Raw genomic sequence first — 19,907 nt, 5'->3', positions numbered from 1 at the left:
TGTAATGGCAGAGGATACCTACCTTCACAATATCCCATTGGTGGCAGGATATCTTAAAATGGAAAACTCCAGGCACATTTTCATGTCCCACACTGCTCCACTGCGGTTTGATGGGAGCTGTTAGTATTGGATACTGTTAGCAGACGTGACTTTGCGGCATTCCATGATAAACTGTAGAAATTAAACTTAATTCGCTAAACTCCGCAAAAAGCAGGATAATCTGTATGGTGTAATTAATAATTTATTTAATCTTTATACTCGTCACGAAACAGATCTTCGGCAATGTGCAGATATTTGACGGCCAATTGGCGCAGTGGGCAGCCACTCTGCTTTCTGAGTCCAAGGCCGTGGGTTCCACTCCCACAATTGAAATAATGTTTGTGTAATGAACATAAATATTTTTCAGTGTGTGGGTGTTTATATGTATGTTATAGTATATTTAAAAAAAAAGCTTGCATCGGGCTTACATGGGGGACTTATATCTGGGATAATGTGGGTTTTTTTTTAAACGTTCTCTACGCGCGTTCGCTCCGATACTGGAGCATCCTCAAGAGATATCTGGAGTATCATCACTTATCATCGAAGATCTACGAAGCAGTTCTTCAGGATATACTCTTGATATACTTACACGAACCTGAATTTAAGCAGCCTGGCTCTTTTTTTCTCTGTGCCACATGTCGCAAGCTAACTATCAAAATCATTATGCTCTTATTTAATCAGAGACAGTAATTTATGTATTTGGCGTTAGAGATTGTACGTGTGTGTTTAAAGCTGGCTCTTTTATGTGCTATGTTAGTCGGACATAAGGCGGCCCAGCAATCGTATTTTGAATTTCTTTACAAATTAGATTTTTTCACAAACCTACCGATTTTTATGTGGCACGATGAATTATTCAGATAAGTGATCCCTCATCTAGAAGACTTCAAATAAATATTATAAAAAGCTGATTAGAGAGTATCTTGCATTTATTGCTCTTGAAAACGGCAATATATTTGACAAACGAGCTAATTTTGTAAAATAAACTGTGAAGTTTGTTTAACTTCACCCCAACCTGACCTTGTAACATCAAAACAAGTTCTTACATTTGATTAAAGGTCAAAATTGGTCGCTAAGAAAGTTTGTTTTATTGTTAATGTTTAATTTTATAACTCGTTTGTGAAAATGACTATAACGCAATGTTGGATGTTTATTTGCAGGCTGTGAGTGTTGCGAAAAAGTCACGCCTGTCACGAACAATAACAACAAATATTAAAGTAGGTATTTGCAGAATATTACAATATTCATCGCGGATAATACAATATTGACATAGCGCTTTGATCGCTGAAGGCTTTGATTCATTATTTGCCGCCGAAAATAACGGGCTGCGATCGACAGCTGGATTTCGATAATTGACAACTCCGCACCTGCCTGGTGGAGTTTTTTTTATCCAACTCCAATAATAGAATTTGCACTCGAGTTCTTTGTTGATAAAAGTCGCAATAAAGAACGGCGCAGTTAGATGACTTGACAGATTTTTCTTCCACTTAATTATTTTAACAAGCTTAATTTTACTGATTGCTTAATCATTAGTAAACCCGTGAAATACTACATTTTACTAAATCTATATGTAATGATATCTTCTTTTATATACAGTTTATGTATTGTTGGAAACTCAAATAGAATGCGTTCAATATATTCAGACAAATAATTAAAACATACGATAAAAACAAACTTCTGCATCTATCGTATGTATATTGCTTTAAGTATATTATAAATAAGAACGATTTCTTTGTTTGTGTTTGTAATCGATAAACTAAAATATCTGAATCAATTTCAATCATAATTTCACGATAAGAAGGCACGATAATTGTAATAACTATATCCTTTTCTAGCGGTGAAAGCCCAATGGTAGGACTTGCACTTAACTGTCGGTAGGCTGAGTTCGAATCCCAGCACGAAACTCTAACTTTTCTCTCTTGTAAGCAATTAAAATATCACTTGCTTGAACGGTGAAGGAAAACATCGTGAGGAAACCTGCATGCCTGAGAGTTCTCCTCTCCAAAGGCGTGTGCAGTCCACCACTCTGCACTGGGCCAGCGTAGTGGACCACGGCCTTATCCCTTCTCATTGTGGGAGGAGACCCGTATTCTGTAGTGGGCCGGTAATGTTTTGATCTGACTATAACCGCAAGCGCTGACTTAATGGTTTGTTATACGTAAGTAATAGCGTCCACAACCTTATTGGTTTATAATACTGAACTAAATAAAGTAAGGAGAGAACGGGCACCAGCATCCTCTGTGCTACGGCTAGCATCTATTGCAATCACACAACCGTCTACTGAAACATCATGTTATTTAGATGTATGTACGTACGTCCAATAGCATTTTAAATTTCCTTAGTTGTACAACGCACATTTATGAAACGACACAAAAGTTTCTAAGACAGAGATAGATGATATTTTTTTAATAAAACAAGCAACATATAAATAACCTGGATGTATTACAACACGTACTCGTGGAGCCGGCGACTCTGAAAACAATTTGTAGGACATACGCGCGTCACGTAAAGGTGTTTTGTCACGCGACTCGTCCAAAAAACGTACACATTAAAATGTATAAGGCGGTTCGGATGCGTGCTAAAGTTTATTGCGGAGGCGCATGATTTGGGTGATAACGCTTATGTTTATGGTAATAAAGTCGGCTGGTGTGTTTTTTACGTTATTTTTGGACGGTTGTTACTTATTCGGACAGTTCCCCCCTGAAATAACTTGTATCCAAGTATATTATTACTACGTAAACTCCACAACGCCTACTCAGCAAGATTTCTTCTCGTTGCTGTAGGTACACTGATATTATTAATGTGAAAGTGTATGTGATTGAAGCGGTGATGGCCCAGTGGGTAGGACTTCGACTTCACTTTCGAAGAGCCAAGTTCGAATCCCAGCACTTACCTCTAACTTTTCTAAGTTCATTGCGTTTTAAGCAATTTAAATATCACTTGCTTCAACAGTGAAGGAAAACATCGTGAGGAAACCTGCATACCTGAGAGTTCTACATAATGTTCTTAAAGGTGTGTGGAGTCCAGCAATCTGGGCTAGCGTGGCGGACAACGGCCTTAACCCTCCCACTAATCGTAAATAAATGTATGAACGTGTCTGTATGAATAAAATCTTTGGAGTTTGAGTTTGAATACAACCTAAATGCTTTATAGGCAAGAATGAATAAGCATTTTCCAAGCAAGGGTGCCCCAACTGAGACGTCAACATAGCGTTCAGGCATGACTGTCGTAGAGCGCAAGCGTATCTTATAAGAAAAGTGGAATGTAAGCGGAATACCCAACCCACAAATAAACCTCCTTATAAGACAACCGGTAGCTCAGCTTACGGGATGGTTGCCTCAGCAACTGAGCTCTTAAGCAATACATTAGTAATTCAAGCGACCATCTACCTCGACTAATAATGAAACTAAAGATTTATTTTTTGTGTCTATGTTTGTTTGAACGCGCTAATTGCTAGAACTTTTTTTCCATTTCACTACAAGTCAACCCAAAGGCAAAGTTATCTCAGCTGCTGGTAAACGAAAATGCAGTCCAAGATGGCAGGCTAATCTGTTATGGAAATTGCAGTTAAAAGTTATACCTCCAATTGGTTTGTACGCGACAACGTATCGGAACGCTAAACCTCTTGACAACACGTCTTTGTCAGTAAACGCTTACACACAGCTTTGCACAAAGAACCTCCCACCAGGCCAGACCACGGGATTAATATGAAAAAATTGTCCCCGCCGGTGATTGAACCCCGGACCTCATCAAAACAGTTCGCAAACCGGAAACGAAAATCTTTTTTTATTGGATACCTAACTAAATTCTTGTGGAACGCAATAAGATACGCTTAGATCCTTACACCAGGCTGGCCATGCGGTAGGTGATAGAATGAACATTTGTCTCGGACTTATATAATTTTGTACGCGGATAAAACAACTTAGTAGTCTCATATAATAAAGGCTGATGTAAGACCGGAAACAAAATAACGATTATTGAACTATGCCCCTGGGCCCCGGAATAAGCCGAAATGCGGCATTTTGAATTGTTTTGTTTAGTACTACTTTACCGTACTCCACCTTATATTCGTGAAGTTACGCTGTAATCAAAGCAAAACCTGAAAAGCCTTTTAACAAAACAGAACTGTGTCATTCAAACGTCAGTGCTGAAAGTTGAAACAATTTTCATCATGGAAATACATTTTGTTACACCAGAGATCCTATATTCAGAGTTCCGCAGCTGAGGTCAATAACATTATTAGGTTTGTAACTCCGGACGCATAAACGACGGTTTTCCTTAAGTTTTACGTGTCTGTGTGTGTGTGTCTGTCTGTGGCAACGTTATTCCCAAACGAATACGCCAATTTTGTTTTTGTTATTTTTTGTTTGAAAGGTGTATTAGTGTGGAGCTAAAAACACTTAGCTATTTTTACAAGATGGCCGCCACCACAAAATGGTGGATTAGATATTTTTTTACAACTCCCTCATCATGGGTTTCAAATGAAAGGGCTCAACTGAAAGGATACTATATACTATGTAAAATTTCAATTCCAAGATGGCCGCAAACACAATGTGGCGACTTACAATTTTATTTTGAAACTCTAAATAGATAAAATAGATCAACACAATTGTTTATACTACATTAATATAGAGGAACAAGATTTTAAAGACACGTATGCTACGGATCCCTAATAAAATAGTCCTCGATGGAACCTCAAGACCCGTTATATTTCATCGCTGTAATCCGGTTTACGATTATACACCGTTTCTTTTTGTGCCTTTGTATTTCTACGCCATTGTGGAATCATGGCCGTGGAGTATGATTTATGCCGGGGCCGACCGTTTGTTTGTTTTAGCAGGATAGTGCTTGACCGCTTCATAATATGATGGCGTAGCTATTTTGGTTGACACCAGCAACAAATTGCAAACGGGACAACTATCGTGGCCTTATAAGGGCAGGGAATGTTTTGTTCTCAGGGATTGGACGAAAGTTTGTCGTTTTTTTGGATGTCATATATTTTTTTTCCCTAATTTGAAATTATGTATTGCAGATTTAATGAACACCGAATACTATCTAGTCGCAGTGTCAAGAGCATAATTTTTTGTTAAAATTTGAATTTGCTCTTAATATGAACGCCAACTTGCATTCACTTCTATTGTGAGGTTTTCGCTGGCATTAGCCCTCAGGTGTATACAGATGGGTGCGCGACAGACCTTGTTGCTTCATAAAGTATCTATACTTATAATAAAACTGTAACTGGAAGATTTCTGTACATTTAATATATTTTTTAAATTTTGACAATTATGACCGGGGGATGCTTTATTCTCGATACTGACTATAAAACAGATATTTATTTAATTTTTGTCTGTCTGTCTGTCAGTCCGGGCGTCACGAGAAAACTACTGAACGGATTTAAATAAAATTTGGTATCGTGGTAGCTGATATTTCGGGTCAACATATAGGCTACTTTTTATCCCGATAAACAATAAGTGTCCTGCGGGAAATGGGATAAAAGTTTTTGTCAATTTTACTTCCTAGCTCCGTACAATTTTAACCGATTTTGATCATTCTTTTTTTATTTGAAAGTGTATACTAACAAGCACGTATTGTCTAATTTTTATTTAAATCTAATAAATATTGTCGAAGATAAAGGAAATAAGCCTTCACAGATAATAGCAAGTCGGCAAGGCATATGGGACAACGATCGAATGCATGCGTACCATCCTACTAATATTATAAATGTGGATGGGTGTTTAGATGGATTGATGGATGTACGTATGGGTGTTTGTTGCGCTTTAACGCCACGACGACTGAACCGATTTGGTTGAAATTTGGCAGAGACATACAATATAGTGTGAATAGTGTAGAAAAGCAAACAGCTCCTACAGGATAGCATCGCTATTTTTTCCGCATTTGTCTTTTAAAATCCGCGCAACGGAGTTTTAGATTATAAATATAATAAATAAATATACTACGACATTACACACATCGCCATCTAGCCCCAAAGTAAGCGTAGCTTGTGTTATGGGTACTAAGATAGCTGATGAATATTTCTATGAATATAATACACAGAATTACTTATAATACACAGATAAACACCCAGACACTAAAAAACATTTTCCAGTTGTGGGAATCGAACCCACGGCCACGACTCAGAAAGCAGGTTCGTCGGCCTGTCCAGTCGGCCGTCAAAAGATTGACGTTGTTTTTTGGATAGGCATAGTTGAGGACCTGAAAAGTGACAAAGCAACACAAGCAGCAGCCAGCGTGCGTGTGTCTGTGTGCGTGAGTGTGTGTTTGTGTGTATATGTGTGTCTGTGTGTCTGTTGTGTGGTTATTCAAGTTGGACCTATCGTTAGAAAAGTTACGACGGGTATAGAAATGCTAAAAATCAAAAAAAGGCGAGGGTCGCCCGGCCGCGTATTATTTAGTTTGGAAATATTTTTTTAACAGATTAAAACGAATAATGACCGATTTGATGCAAACGAAGTTGCTCGGATCAGTAGTACAGAATAAGTTACGTTGGACCGCAAAGTTTTGTATGTATGTAACATACAAAACTTTTTGCTGCTACGTTTCTAATACGCGGTGAAATAACTTAAATGATCTTTCCCACACCTACCGCTTTTAATAGAAATGTAATCCATGTGGTCTTATAAGGTGTCGATGAGCAGGCGCGTAATATCTTTGACTGCTTGGACAATTGCAGTTGGAGTTAGCTAGTTAGAAAAGATAAAAAACGGTGCTTAAGCAACGGTATTACAGATTCAGAATTTAGTTGAAGAATCGCAGACAGGAAAAAACTTTAACAAAACTTATACATATTTTGTCACGTACGCCATTTAAAAACCTTTTAATTTTTGCTATTTGAGCCATCGTTATCAGTTTATGGCAAAGAGCTACTCAACCGCACACTAATACGCTCGTTTCACTTTATAAGAGTTAGTTCCCAATCCTTAAAGTGCTACAAAAAGCTAAGGTTCAAAAATATTAGATGCCTCTTAGCTCTTGCCTTTTAAATTGTCTGCGCCATCGTGAGCCCCGGCCGAGCCGCGTCGCATGATTTACGAGAGGTCGGGCGTTCGTTGCCCGTTTGTTTTAACGAGCACGTAACATTTTACCTGATAAACCATCTGCACAACGCTTCCGTGGAAGAATTTGGACGATGGCGTGTTTTTTCCGGGCCCCTTGTCTTCTTTGTCTTCTTGTGACAGTTGGGTGGCCCGTTTTGATTAAAGCATGAAATATGTGCTTTCACAATCCACTCTCTGCCGTTTTAAAATTTTAAGTATCCGACTTACAAAAAAGAAAAATGGTCAATCTCAAATCGGTGTGTTGTATTTCGCTTATACACCGATTTCTTTGATATTTCTGTGTGTTTTTTTCATCTAGGAATGAAAGATTTGTGAATACATATTTTTTTTTTTTTTTTTTTAAAGTACGTTACGTGGTTGAAATACCATCAACACGTACGAAGCGTTTTGCTTCTTCCTTTCTGATCCGCACCGCAAAGGCCTGGAATGCCCTCCCATCTTCCGTCTTCCCTGATACCTATAATCTGGGTACCTTCAAATCAAGAGTGAATAGGCATCTTCTAGGCAAGCGCGCTTCATCTTAGGCTGCATCATCATTTACCATCAGGTGTGATTGCAGTCAAGCACTTGTCTATATACTTTAAAAAAAAAAAAAAAAAAATACATATAATTTAAAATACTTGAAAATAAATAACATTTCGTTTTTGTCTTTATAGGTAGCAGATTAGGAAGATGTTAATTTAGTTTTGTTCAAATTATAGAAGAGCAAACGGTAGTCCACTATGATTTAAGTTTATTCAAGGGTCTAAACAAACTGCTCCCTGGACTAGAGGTGTCATTTGCGTAACACCAAAACTATCCCACACTAGAACCTAAACCTTACTTAACCCAAAAAAAAACCAGTTTACTAAAATTCTTCTATCTTTGTTTCGCAAAACTATTCTTTGCATAACTGAATTAATTTATTGTAAGTAAAGATTATGGTGATTGTTTAGTATCTGACTTCTGCATCAAAATACGATGTTAAAGATTATACAAATATTTATGAAATTATTTTCAAGCTTTTCCATGGAATTTTTAAAACAACTATCTTTTCTTTATTAACTCATCTTGATGAGTGGCTTCGTGTTTTCATATTCTGAAAATACGTTTATAGTTTAGCCATTCTCGTTTCACTCCTAAATAGGTTATATTTTAACTAATTCGTATATGTAGCGTATGTGTCAAGTCATGACCAGACCTACGCTCCATATAATTTATTGCTTAAACATTTATTAGAAACTAGTACTTTCCCCGCGGTTTCTGTCGTTTATACTATATTTCATAATCTAATGTTATATTTGGGTAGACCTTATACATAGACGTTCCGTACGTCCTTTAATTTAAATCTTTAATTAGCTCCCAAACTATGCCACCCAATTATAAACTACAATATGCGATTGGCCATCTAGTCTTGAAGTTCAAATTCAAATTCAAATTCAAAATTCATTTATTTCAAGTAGGCCTAATATAAGCACTTTTGAAACGTCAAGTCTGTCTGTTTGTAGTGATTCTACCACCGGTTCGGAAGGCAGATTCTACCGAGAAGAAGCCGGCAAGAAACTCAGCAGTTGCTCTTTTCCAACATCAACAATTTACATTTTGTATTTTAACATTCATTTTTCTATCTTGTGAGAGCTGAAAGCGGAGCCGGATGCTTCCAAGCAACCTTGTCATTAAAAAATTCATCAATTGTATAGTAACCTCGCTCTAATAAATGTGTTTTAACAAATTCTTTAAACTTGTGCATTGGCAGGTCCAAAATCACCTTAGGAATCATATTATAAAAGCGTATACTCAATCCCACAAATGATCCCTGTACCTTACGCAGACGATATGCAGATGACACTAATTTATGACCATTTCTTGTAAGTCGACTGTTTATGTCCACTTTTTGTGTATAAAGACTAATATGTTGTCTTACAAATACTATATTGTTATAAATATATTGTGAAGCTACAGTAAGTATGCCTATTTCTTTAAACTTCTCACGGAGGGATTCGCGTGATTTAAGTTTATATATTGACCGTACAGCTCTTTTCTGCAATATAAATATAGTTTCGATATCAGCTGCTTTACCCCATAACAAGATTCCATAGGACATAACACTATGAAAGTACGCAAAATAAACTAGCCTAGCTATTTCAACGTCAGTAATCTGTCTAATTTTTCTGACTGCGTAGGCAGCCGAGCTTAGTTTACCCGCTAGTGAATCTATATGGGCACCCCACTGTAGCTTATTATCCAAGGTCACGCCCAGAAAAACTGTGGAAGTCTCTATTTTTAGTGATTCACCATTTATCATTATATTTTTATCAATTTTCTTTACATTTGGTAAGATAAATTCGACACACTTTGTTTTTTTTGCATTTAAAAGTAAGTTGTTAACTGTAAACCAGTGCGACACATGCGACATAACACGGTTTACTTCGTCAGAGTTATCTTTACTCCTAGTTAAGCATAGCTTGTGCTTGCGCTGCCCAAATCGGCCGCCAAAGAATGTGAAGCTTTTAGGTCCTAGTCGACCACGCTGGCCAAGTGCGGTTTGGAGTCTTCACACCTCACCTTCACCAGGAATTTTGCAGGAAGCCTTATAGGGAATTTCTAGGTATGCAGGTTTCCTCACGATATTTTTTTGGTGTACAAAGTACCTGAAAAAAACCATCCAAATACCACCAGGCCCACTATTCAGTCTTTGGTTTACCGCTCGTCGCATAGCCCCATATTGAAGCTTCGTGGGAACACAGCAGGAGGAAGTTGGTTCCGCGATTTGCATGTAAATAGGGTAGATCCCGGGTTTGGTCCTCGGCCGGGGCAATTTAGGAATTTACCATTTCTGAATTTACTCTGATCTGGTGAGGTGATAGGCTGTGGCCGTAGACAGTTACCATATTAACGACATAAACGCTATTTTGCGTTCTGGTACGGTTTCGCGTATCATATAATATTTACTTACATGTATTCCCAGTACCATCTTAGACTGCATAAATTTTTACTACCAGGTAAGATTGCAGTTAAGTAAAAAATAAAAAATAAATACACATTTTCCTATTCCACGCTTTAAGTGTTTGGGAAAACTGATAAACACGACATTTTTTATTTTTAACAAAGTTCTGGACAAAAATGGCCTTACTTTAGTTAGATATTATTCTTTCTTGGTAGATAATCTTTAAAGCAGCCATTTAAGCTGTGTCTTGACTGTCAGCCAGTCAGTATAATGCTTTTCATGGTTATAGTGAAGATAAAGTAATACCACAGAACACAAAACACTAATAACGTGCTATGTTTACGCAATTATACTTGCGCTATTCATAGGTCACGTCCGGGAGGTAATAGCTGGGCAAATAACATTTCGTTGCGGGCCTAGCTACCGTGTAACTTATGCGTACGAGTTATAAGCGAAAGCGATATAATATGATAGCTTTATGTTTGGGTACGTTTCGGTTTAACTTCTTCAACCATTTTAAATGTTGTTTGGCACTTAATAAGCTTGCATTCTGGATGGACATACAATAAATATTTTACTAGAAAACTCACTCGCGAAAAACACAAAAACACCCTTTGTTACCAAAGCTCAATTATTACAATTTGTGTCCTGAGAGATATGAAATATTGTTAAGACAAAGGCAATCCATCTTTTATACAAACCTATTATATATAATTATATAAATAACTCCCTTATAGCTAAAATGTAAGAGTTAAAAATCTACCCTAGACATGGGTACCCCGATCTAATAATCACACATTTGATGATGGTGACATTTAAGGAACAAAAATTAAATTTACATACATTGTGACAGTGATAAAAATTTGATAACTACTCAGTAAGAATTAAAATTTGAATAATATTTTAGGTATACATTTTGTTATTGATAAAGATGAGAATTTAGATATTTCACAGATAATGTAATCTGTCGCTGTACCAAACTTCTTTAAGTTCAAGATAAACCAACCAAAACAAATAAAAAAACCCACACATCCACTTTCGCATTAATAGTATTTCACCGCTAAACGCTTATGAAACACAAAAACCTCAGCCATTATATCGTTGCTAAATTATGTATGAAATAGCCCTCAATCGATCGCAGCCCGATCTCCATCGGGTTAAAGCGATTGCAGCTTCCGATCTGTTTAGCGCTAACAAGCAAATAATAGAAAACCTTTTAAATTACATTAAAGTTCAATTGTAGTTTAAATAAATCTCTTGAATATTTCAGCTCGTCAGTTTCGAAATCCTGTTTGCCGGATATAAACTAGTTAAATCTTAAACAGATAAAACCACGTTTTGCTCGCGTTAATGTACATTGAATCAATTCGACTTAACGTACAATTGATCTAATATGTTACTACTAAAAGGTACGCTTTCTCTTCTGTATTTTTTTCCATACCTCGAACAGATATTCTCGTTTATAATAATAGTTAAGATGATGCTTTACAACAATTTAGTTAAGTTTGTTCGTAATAAAACCTAATGTTATTTTAGAAAAACCGCCTCTTTAAAGTGATATTTGAGCTATTAAATAACCAAACGAATAGAGAATCTCTATTTTTTGTAGTGCTCATTTAAAAAAATTTATTTTGCTTTGGCATAATCAAGTAATTTTGTGGGACTTCGAATAAACTGTTGCAAAGCCAAGTTTCAATACCAGCACACACCTCTACTTTTCTGTTATGTGCGATTTAAGTATTTAAAATATCACTTGATTTCACGGTGAAGGAAAACATCGTGAGCCCCTTCTCACTGTGGGAGGAGAATGTAGTGGGCTGATAATTAATCGGTCGACATTATGTTGATGATGATGATGATAAAGAATCCAGATTTCACAAAATAGCAGATGAAAATTAAAATTAATGTTTCACAAATTAGCTTAACGGATAAGGCCTTATGACCTTATAATTACAGCCTGTCTGATGTGAAGAGGAACATCTCCAAATGGGCGGACACCATGCGAATACTCCGGGAGAGTGACTGACTTTGCGCCAACGACAGAACCATTCCCAAGAAGGATTTTAAAAAATACCAAAAGCCGAAAAACGAGTCTGTCTTGAAGCCGAAGAAGACATGATATGCTAACCCAACATAACGTGGAATAAGAGCAAGAAAAACATTCAAATGTCGCAGATGATCTGATAGCTCCAGCGTTACTATTGCCAATTTAAAACTCACAAAGCGCAGAAGATTGAAAATGTGCAGTTACGTACAACGTTTTGTAAACATTGTAACAAAACCCGTCGCGGCCGCGATGTGCGCCGTGCAAATAATATCAAGATGCGATATACGGAGCAATCCCTCACGTCGCGTGGTGCCGGGTGCGACTGTGCTAGCGGCACTCGATATTCACCTGTCGCTCGCAAATATTGTGCTTCGAGCGTGCACTTCTTGACAGCTGCAACTCCGTAAATAGCGGCGCGGCCGTTGTATGTTACTGCTACTACTCAATTTGAAATTCGACTTGTGCTTTATGGATGTCTGAGTCATAAATTGAAAATCTAGCTCTTTATGGATGCAGCTGGTACCTAGTGTTAGGAAATAAATGCATGAAAGTTAAACTAAGGAGTTTTAGTGAGCGTCGCCTGCGTGCGAGCTTTTATGCTTTTGGAGAACTTCATAAAAATGCCGCTTTGCTAGAGCCATTTAGTTATATTGAGTATCTATAATAACTTAATGACTGAGTTTGGAAACTAAGAAAGTCATCTGTCTGTTAGTTTTTAAAGCATTTTTTCTGAGAGTTTCATCATCAATAATCTATAACATTCCAGTGTTGGAGTAAAGGTTCCTATAAACGCTAGTGTTTGCTCATAATCGCCACGCAGGGCAAATGGATTGGTCATCACAGTAGCTGGTAGTAATAGCACAGAAGACACTGCTACCCGTTATACGTTATAATCTATAGTCGCCTCGTACAACAACCGTAGGAAAAGGAAGGGCGACAACTGTATTCAGGTCTGCCGTCACACGGCACATTGTTTCAAATATAGAATTTTAAAATTAGATGTTTACAAGCGTCATTGCAGTCATAATGTTTCCGAAGGGAGCGAAATAAACTTTTGGTTAGGTTTAAAATAGAGTTAAGATTAATTCATTCACCATTGATTTTTTCGGCCGCCCGGTGACACCTGCACTTTTATTTTAAGTAATACTTGATGCACCAAGCAGGTGGCCCATCTGATTGTAAGTGAAAACTGTAGACTAAAAAAAAAAACTAAACTCGCCTATAAACTGTGAAGTGCTATTACGGATGATGGAAGGTTCGAGGTTGTTCCACAATTTACAGTTATTGTAGTTGTAAATTGTGTAACAACCTACCTGCATACACTTTATGACGACACCGGCTTTCAGCCCGGAACACAGCATTGCATGCTGCTTGGCGACAGAAATAAGCATGGCGCTTGTTGCAGCTTCGACGTGCGCGGCAAGCACCTGTCGGAGGCGCGGCACTGGTCGGCGCCCGAGGTGTTCGGGCCGCGCGCGCACTTCTCCACCTCGCCACCGCCCGCATCGCTGCTGGTGCGGGACGTCAAGCGGCGCGACGAGGGCGTGTACCGCTGCCGCGTGGACTTCCGCAACACGCAGACCACCAGCTTCCGCTACAACCTCACCGTCGTCGGTGAGTCTGCATACCATACATTACTTTGAACCCTAATGACAAAGATGGTATAGATGTTATAGGTATGACGCAGCTATATTATACCGATACCCCTTATCGGTTTCTAAGCGATATCGTAGCGGTTCTTACACTAAATCGTCTCTATTGATTGCTGATTTTTTTGATTCTACTAAAACTTAACCCTTGACTGCAGTCTGACCTGCTGCTCAAAAATGATGATCTAAAATAGTAACGGGTATGGCAGTTATATTAATTCCGTCCCACCCCTCATCGGTTTCTACGCGACATCGTAGCGGACCGCTAAGTCGCTTAGCTTCATCGGTAAGGTGGAAACTAGCCACGGCCGAAGAAAATTCAGAAATTAATAATTCCCAAATTGCCTCTGAACGGGATTTTTATATTAATAATGTATGATCCAAGCATATAATCAACCTGATGGCAAGTGTAAAACCAACGCTTATAAACAGAGCAACACTTCGCATCAGGGCATGCGAGAAACACATCTTACAAGGTGCCGTCTGTAATTACACCGCCCACCGCGCACTTCAGACCGGAACACAGAAATGCTACTTGGTGGCAGATATAATAGCGGCAGTACTTTCTACCTCGCATTTGTAAATTGTGGTCCAATCTTCCATCTTATGACTTAGATCATGGCACATTATGACGACAAGCCAAATAAACATATCTTTGGAATTGTAGCACACACATGAAATATTATGACGGCGCGACTTATATTATCACTGCGAGGGAAGAAATCCAAATTTTTTTTATATTTAAGTATGTATCTATATATTTCATTCACATAGTAATTAAGAACCAAAAAGACTAACAGATTAAGTACAAACACTTATTAAACATACACTTAGACATCCAACAAATCAAGCAGACTCCGCCATTTTGGCTGATACAAATTTTTCATTACACTCGTTCAAGTGGTGGATAGAGCGACAAAGTCCCATCTTAGTAATACGACAACTACACATAGTTAACGCTTTGATCGCGATGAGCGCTTTGGTTTTCAGTTGGAGGTCCCGTGTTCGGTTCCCGGAAATTTTGGAATATAATTTCTGAATTGTCTGTGGTCTTGTCTGGTGGGTGCGTCGGCCGTGGCTAGCTGACGGCTGCTTGGTGCCGTGGGCTTTGATCATGCTTTCTGAGTCCAAAGCCGTAGGTTCTATTTCTACAACTGGAAACTAGTTGAATGTTTTGCAGTGTCGGAGTTATGTGTATATTATAAGTATTTATTTATAATAATAGTCATAAATTATTCATCAGTTATCTTTGTAACCATAACACAAGCTACGCTTACTTTGGGGCTAGATGGCAATGTATTTATTGTTGTAGTATATGTATTAATGTGCTGTTAAAGCGATTTAGCGTTTCGGTACGATGTCGCGTTCAAACCGATGAGGTTCTGGGTTAAAAAAAATGCATTACTCCGTAACAGGTTAGCCTGATATCTTTTTAGACTACATCATCATTTAAAACCAGGTGCGATTGCAGTCAAGGGCTAACTTGTAATGGAACAAAAAAAAGTACCTGGAAACCCCGTCTTTGGAAACACACAATATCTTACTCGTATGAACTTTAATCCTACCAAGCCATATAAAACTTACTTGACAATAATTGAGCATTCTAATGAACACGAGCATATAATATTTTATAGCTGCGCTTAACAAATTTTATAGATTCATAATATAAATCTTTGAAAACAATTTCAAGGAAGTCAACTATAACAGCGAAGTCAATTTTAGGTTAATTGAATGATAATGATTATGTTGTGTAGGTACAATTTTAATTTTTTATTGTCTTGTGGCAGGCGGCCCATTGGTTTTGATATACAAACATATTCAAGCAAATAAATACTATTCTATAGCTATTTCCACTTATTTAATATGTTACTATTATATATCTATACTATCTACGACCTCAAAATAAAGTCTGTTTCCTATCAAAGCTCTGGCCATATATAACGACCATAAGAAGGGGTAAGGCAACACGCATGTTTAAGGAGCTTTAACATCTCCCCAGTTGCGCGCGAACCGCGTTAGCGAACGCCAGTTTTGTAGTCGACCCGTGCGCCTACGCGATTTTTTATTAATCTACCCGCGTAAATTGATAACAATGAATGACGACGGTTTGAGTGACGATAGTAGTTTAAATGTGATACAAAATGATGATGATATATGTGAAGTATTAAACAGTGAACGTGGTGATTCCGAGTCAATGCCGAAAACAGGTGATAAGAGACCGAGAGAGACGGAAGATAGTAGCGAGGATGGATTTGTCACTGTCTCTAGAAGAAAACCGAAGAAACTCGTCCGAAGTGAATCTCATGAAAGAGAAATGTCAATTAATGGAGATAATGAAAACATTTATTTTGAAGTAAGTTTATTTGGATTACAGATACTACCGAAACAGATGGCTTTTGCGAGGTTATTAAGGGATGAAAATATTAAAAATGTAACAAAAATTAAATATAAAAGTCCATATAAAATATTTATACAGTTTAGCGATAAAAATGAAGCCCAAAAACTTATTAATTGTAAAAAAATAAATGAGATGGATATTAGGGCTCAATTTACGAATCAGGGTAATTTGTCTTACGGAATCATTAAAGGAGTTGACCTAGAGACAAACGAAAAGGAGCTCTTAGATAGTTTAAATTGTGAATATGATATTATTTCAGCTAAACGATTGAAACGTATGAATTATGAAGGTAGGTGGATTGACAGTGAATCGTTCAGACTATGTTTCAGAAACCCGGTTACGCCTTTATACATAAATGCATATGGATTTAAATTTGATGTCGTACGTTTCGAGTTTCCTGTGACTCAGTGTTCTGGATGCTGGAAATACGGACACATTAAAAAATTTTGTAAGTTGAATAAAAATGTGTGTCCAAAATGTGCTGAACACCATGATAATTGTGAAGTTAAAGAGTTCAAATGCATAAATTGTAAAGGACCACACATGGCCCTGGATAAGACATGCCCTTTCTTTAAAAAAGAAAAAGGCATACGTTATATAATGAGTCAAGAAAATGTATCATATAAAACCGGCTTAGAGATATATTTGAAAAATCTGAAAGAAAAGGAATTAAGTTGTGTCAGAGAGGAGATCAACACAGAAATGGACTCCAGTTATATAGAAAAAAATACAGTGAATATGAGAGGTAAAACATATAGCAGCGTACTCAAAACATCGGCGACAATACATAATAACGAAATGAAAGATGAGCATTTGAATGAGAAAGTGATAACTCAAAACAAAAATAAATTTAAGAAAACGAATGTTCATACAAATTATCATAGGGAAAATCAGAACTTGAATATAGATAACGATGAAATTATGGAAAGTGATCAAGATACACAAGAAAATCCAGCAGAAAAAGAAAAAAGGAGACGACAAAGGAGATTTGACTTAAAAAATTTGCTTAAAAGAATAAAGGAAATTATCGTATCTGAAGGAAATATAAGCGATAAAGTGATGTTAGTGGTAAAAGCTATAATTGAAGAGTGTAAGTTGTTTTTAGCTAACTTTTTGAATGAAGGTAAATTATATGACATTTTTTCAAAGATAATATTTAATGGATAAAGCCTTTATTTTAAATATAATTCAGTGGAACGCACAAAGTTTGAAACCAAAATTATTAATGTTAGAGAACTTATTTTATCAAGAAAAAATTCATATAGCTGTTATTTCTGAAACATGGTTGGATGCAGATATTCCTCTTCATATTAGTGGATATAATATATTTCGAAATGATCGACAGGACTCGTATGGAGGAGTTGCAATTTTTGTCCATAAATCCCTTAGATGTCATGTTTGCCCTATCAACTGCGTCAATCCAGGCATAGAAGTTATTAGTATTAAGTTATTCAAAAATTCAAAATTCAAATTCAAAATTCAAAATTCATTTATTTCAAGTAGGCCTAATACAAGCACTTTTGAAACGTCAAGTCTGTCCGTGTGTAGTGACTCTACCACCGGTTCGGAAGGCAGATTCTACCGAGAAGAAGCCGGCAAGAAACTCAGCAGTTGCTCTTTTCCAACATCAAAAATTTACATTTTATATTTTAACATTCATTTTTCTATCTTGTGAGAGATGAAAGCGGAGCCGGATGCTTCCAAGCAACCTTGTCATTAAGAAACTCATCAATTGTATAATAACCTCGCTGTAATAAATGTGTTTTAACACATTCTTTAAACTTATGGATTGGTAGGTCCAAAATTACCTTAGGAATCATATTATAAAAGCGTATACTCAATCCCACAAATGACTTCTGCACCTTTCGCAGACGATATGCAGATGTCACTAATTTATGACCATTTCTTGTAAGTCGACTGTTTATATCCACTTTTTGTTTATAAAGACTAATATGTTGTCTTACAAATACTATATTGTTATAAATGTATTGTGAGGCTACCGTAAGTATACCAATTTCTTTAAATTTTTCACGGAGGGATTCACGTGATTTAAGTTTATATATTGACCGTACAGCTCTTTTCTGCAATATGAATATAGTTTCAATATCAGCAGCTTTGCCCCATAATAAGATCCCGTAAGACATCACACTATGAAAGTACGCGAAGTAAACAAGTCTTGCTGTTTCTACGTCAGTAATCTGTCTAATTTTCCTGACGGCGTAGGCAGCCGAGCTTAGTTTACCTGCTAGTGTATCTATATGGGTACCCCACTGAAGCTTACAATCCAAGGTCATGCCCAGAAAAACTGTGGAATCTTCCATTTTTAGTGATTCTCCATTTATTATTATATTTTTATTAACTTTCTTTACATTTGGTAAAATAAATTCCACACACTTAGTTTTTTTTGCATTTAAAAGTAAATTATTGACAGTAAACCAGTGCGACACATGCGACATAGCACGGCTTACATCGTCAGAGTTGTCTCTACCTCTATCAGTTTTAAAAATTAGAGATGTATCATCAGCAAACAGTACAATGTCACAGGTTTCACTGACATGGTGTGGTAGATCATTTATATACACCAAAAATAGAAAGGGACCCAAGATTGAACCCTGTGGGACACCCATTGACGTAGCCGACCCCTGCGACTTAATGTCTTTTATGCAAACCCTTTGGGTTCTGTCACTGAGATAAGAGGCAACCAAATTTAGTGCAACGTTTTTGATACCATAATGGGCTAGTTTAAGAAGCAAGGTTTTATGATCGACACAATCGAATGCTTTGGATAGATCACAAAAAACACCAATGGCATTCTGCGAACGTTCCCAGGCATCGTACACATGTTTTAAAAGTTTAGCGCCTGCATCCGTGGTGCTACGACCTTTAGTAAAACCGTACTGCTCCGGATGTAGTAAGTTATTTACATTGAAGTGATTCAAAAGTTGATTTAATATAATTTTTTCAAAGACCTTACTAAGAGCTGGTAAGATTGAAATGGGTCTGTAATTGTTAATGTCGTTTTTATTGCCAGATTTAAATAGAGGTATAAGTTTACTATGTTTCATTAAATTTGGAAAAGTACCTCTATCAACACATTCATTAAAAAGTATGGCTAAGTAAGGGGCAATAACGTCTATAATGTTAGATATTACCATTACAGACATACCCCATAAATCACCGGTTTTTTTCTGTTTCAACAACTTAAAATTCTTTATTATATCATATGCAGATATATGTTTAAAATTAAATAAAACGTTGCACTCATTAACGTTGTTCCTCAATAAACTCTGAGCTGCAGTAGGTGAAGAATTAAGTGAATCAGTCAACAAAATAGGAACACTCTGAAAAAAGTTTTCAAAGGTACTTGCAACCTCACTGTCAGCGGTAACTTTATTATCATTAATAATTAATTCAAAGTTTACGTTGCGAGATTTAGCTTTCCCAGTTTCATTATTAACAATTTTCCAGGTTGTTTGTACTTTGTTATCTGATTTTATGATTTGATCCTTAAAGTATAGCGACTTAGCATGAAAGCAAACGTTCTTAAACGTTTTAGAGTACATTTTTACGTGTTGTAGGAAAGCTGGAGTATGGTTATATTGTTTTTCACCATAGAGCTCATACAAATTATCTCTACTTTTGTATATGCCAATAGTTGCCCAATCGCTAAACTTTATTTTTTTATTGAAATCTATATGTTTGAAATTGAATATTTTGTTAAATTCATTTTCTATAATATTAAAGAGCGTACCATAAATGCTGTCAGGATGACCGT

At 36.8% G+C, this 19,907-nt stretch overlaps 1 protein-coding gene across 1 annotated transcript in view; it reads left to right on the top strand.

The window, feature by feature from the left end:
• Positions 1-19,907, top strand: part of LOC120637459 (nephrin) — a 537,044-nt gene that overhangs the window by 323,000 nt on the left and 194,137 nt on the right. Inside the window, exon 4 of the mRNA XM_039909312.1 lies at positions 13,491-13,699. Coding sequence (XP_039765246.1) covers positions 13,491-13,699 — 209 coding nt within the window. The remainder of the gene's footprint in view (positions 1-13,490; positions 13,700-19,907) is intronic.

This window comes from Pararge aegeria, chromosome 3, assembly GCF_905163445.1.
Source record: "Pararge aegeria chromosome 3, ilParAegt1.1, whole genome shotgun sequence".
In the NCBI taxonomy this organism is placed as follows: Eukaryota; Metazoa; Arthropoda; class Insecta; order Lepidoptera; family Nymphalidae; genus Pararge; species Pararge aegeria.
This window is presented reverse-complemented; position numbering and strand designations above follow the sequence as displayed.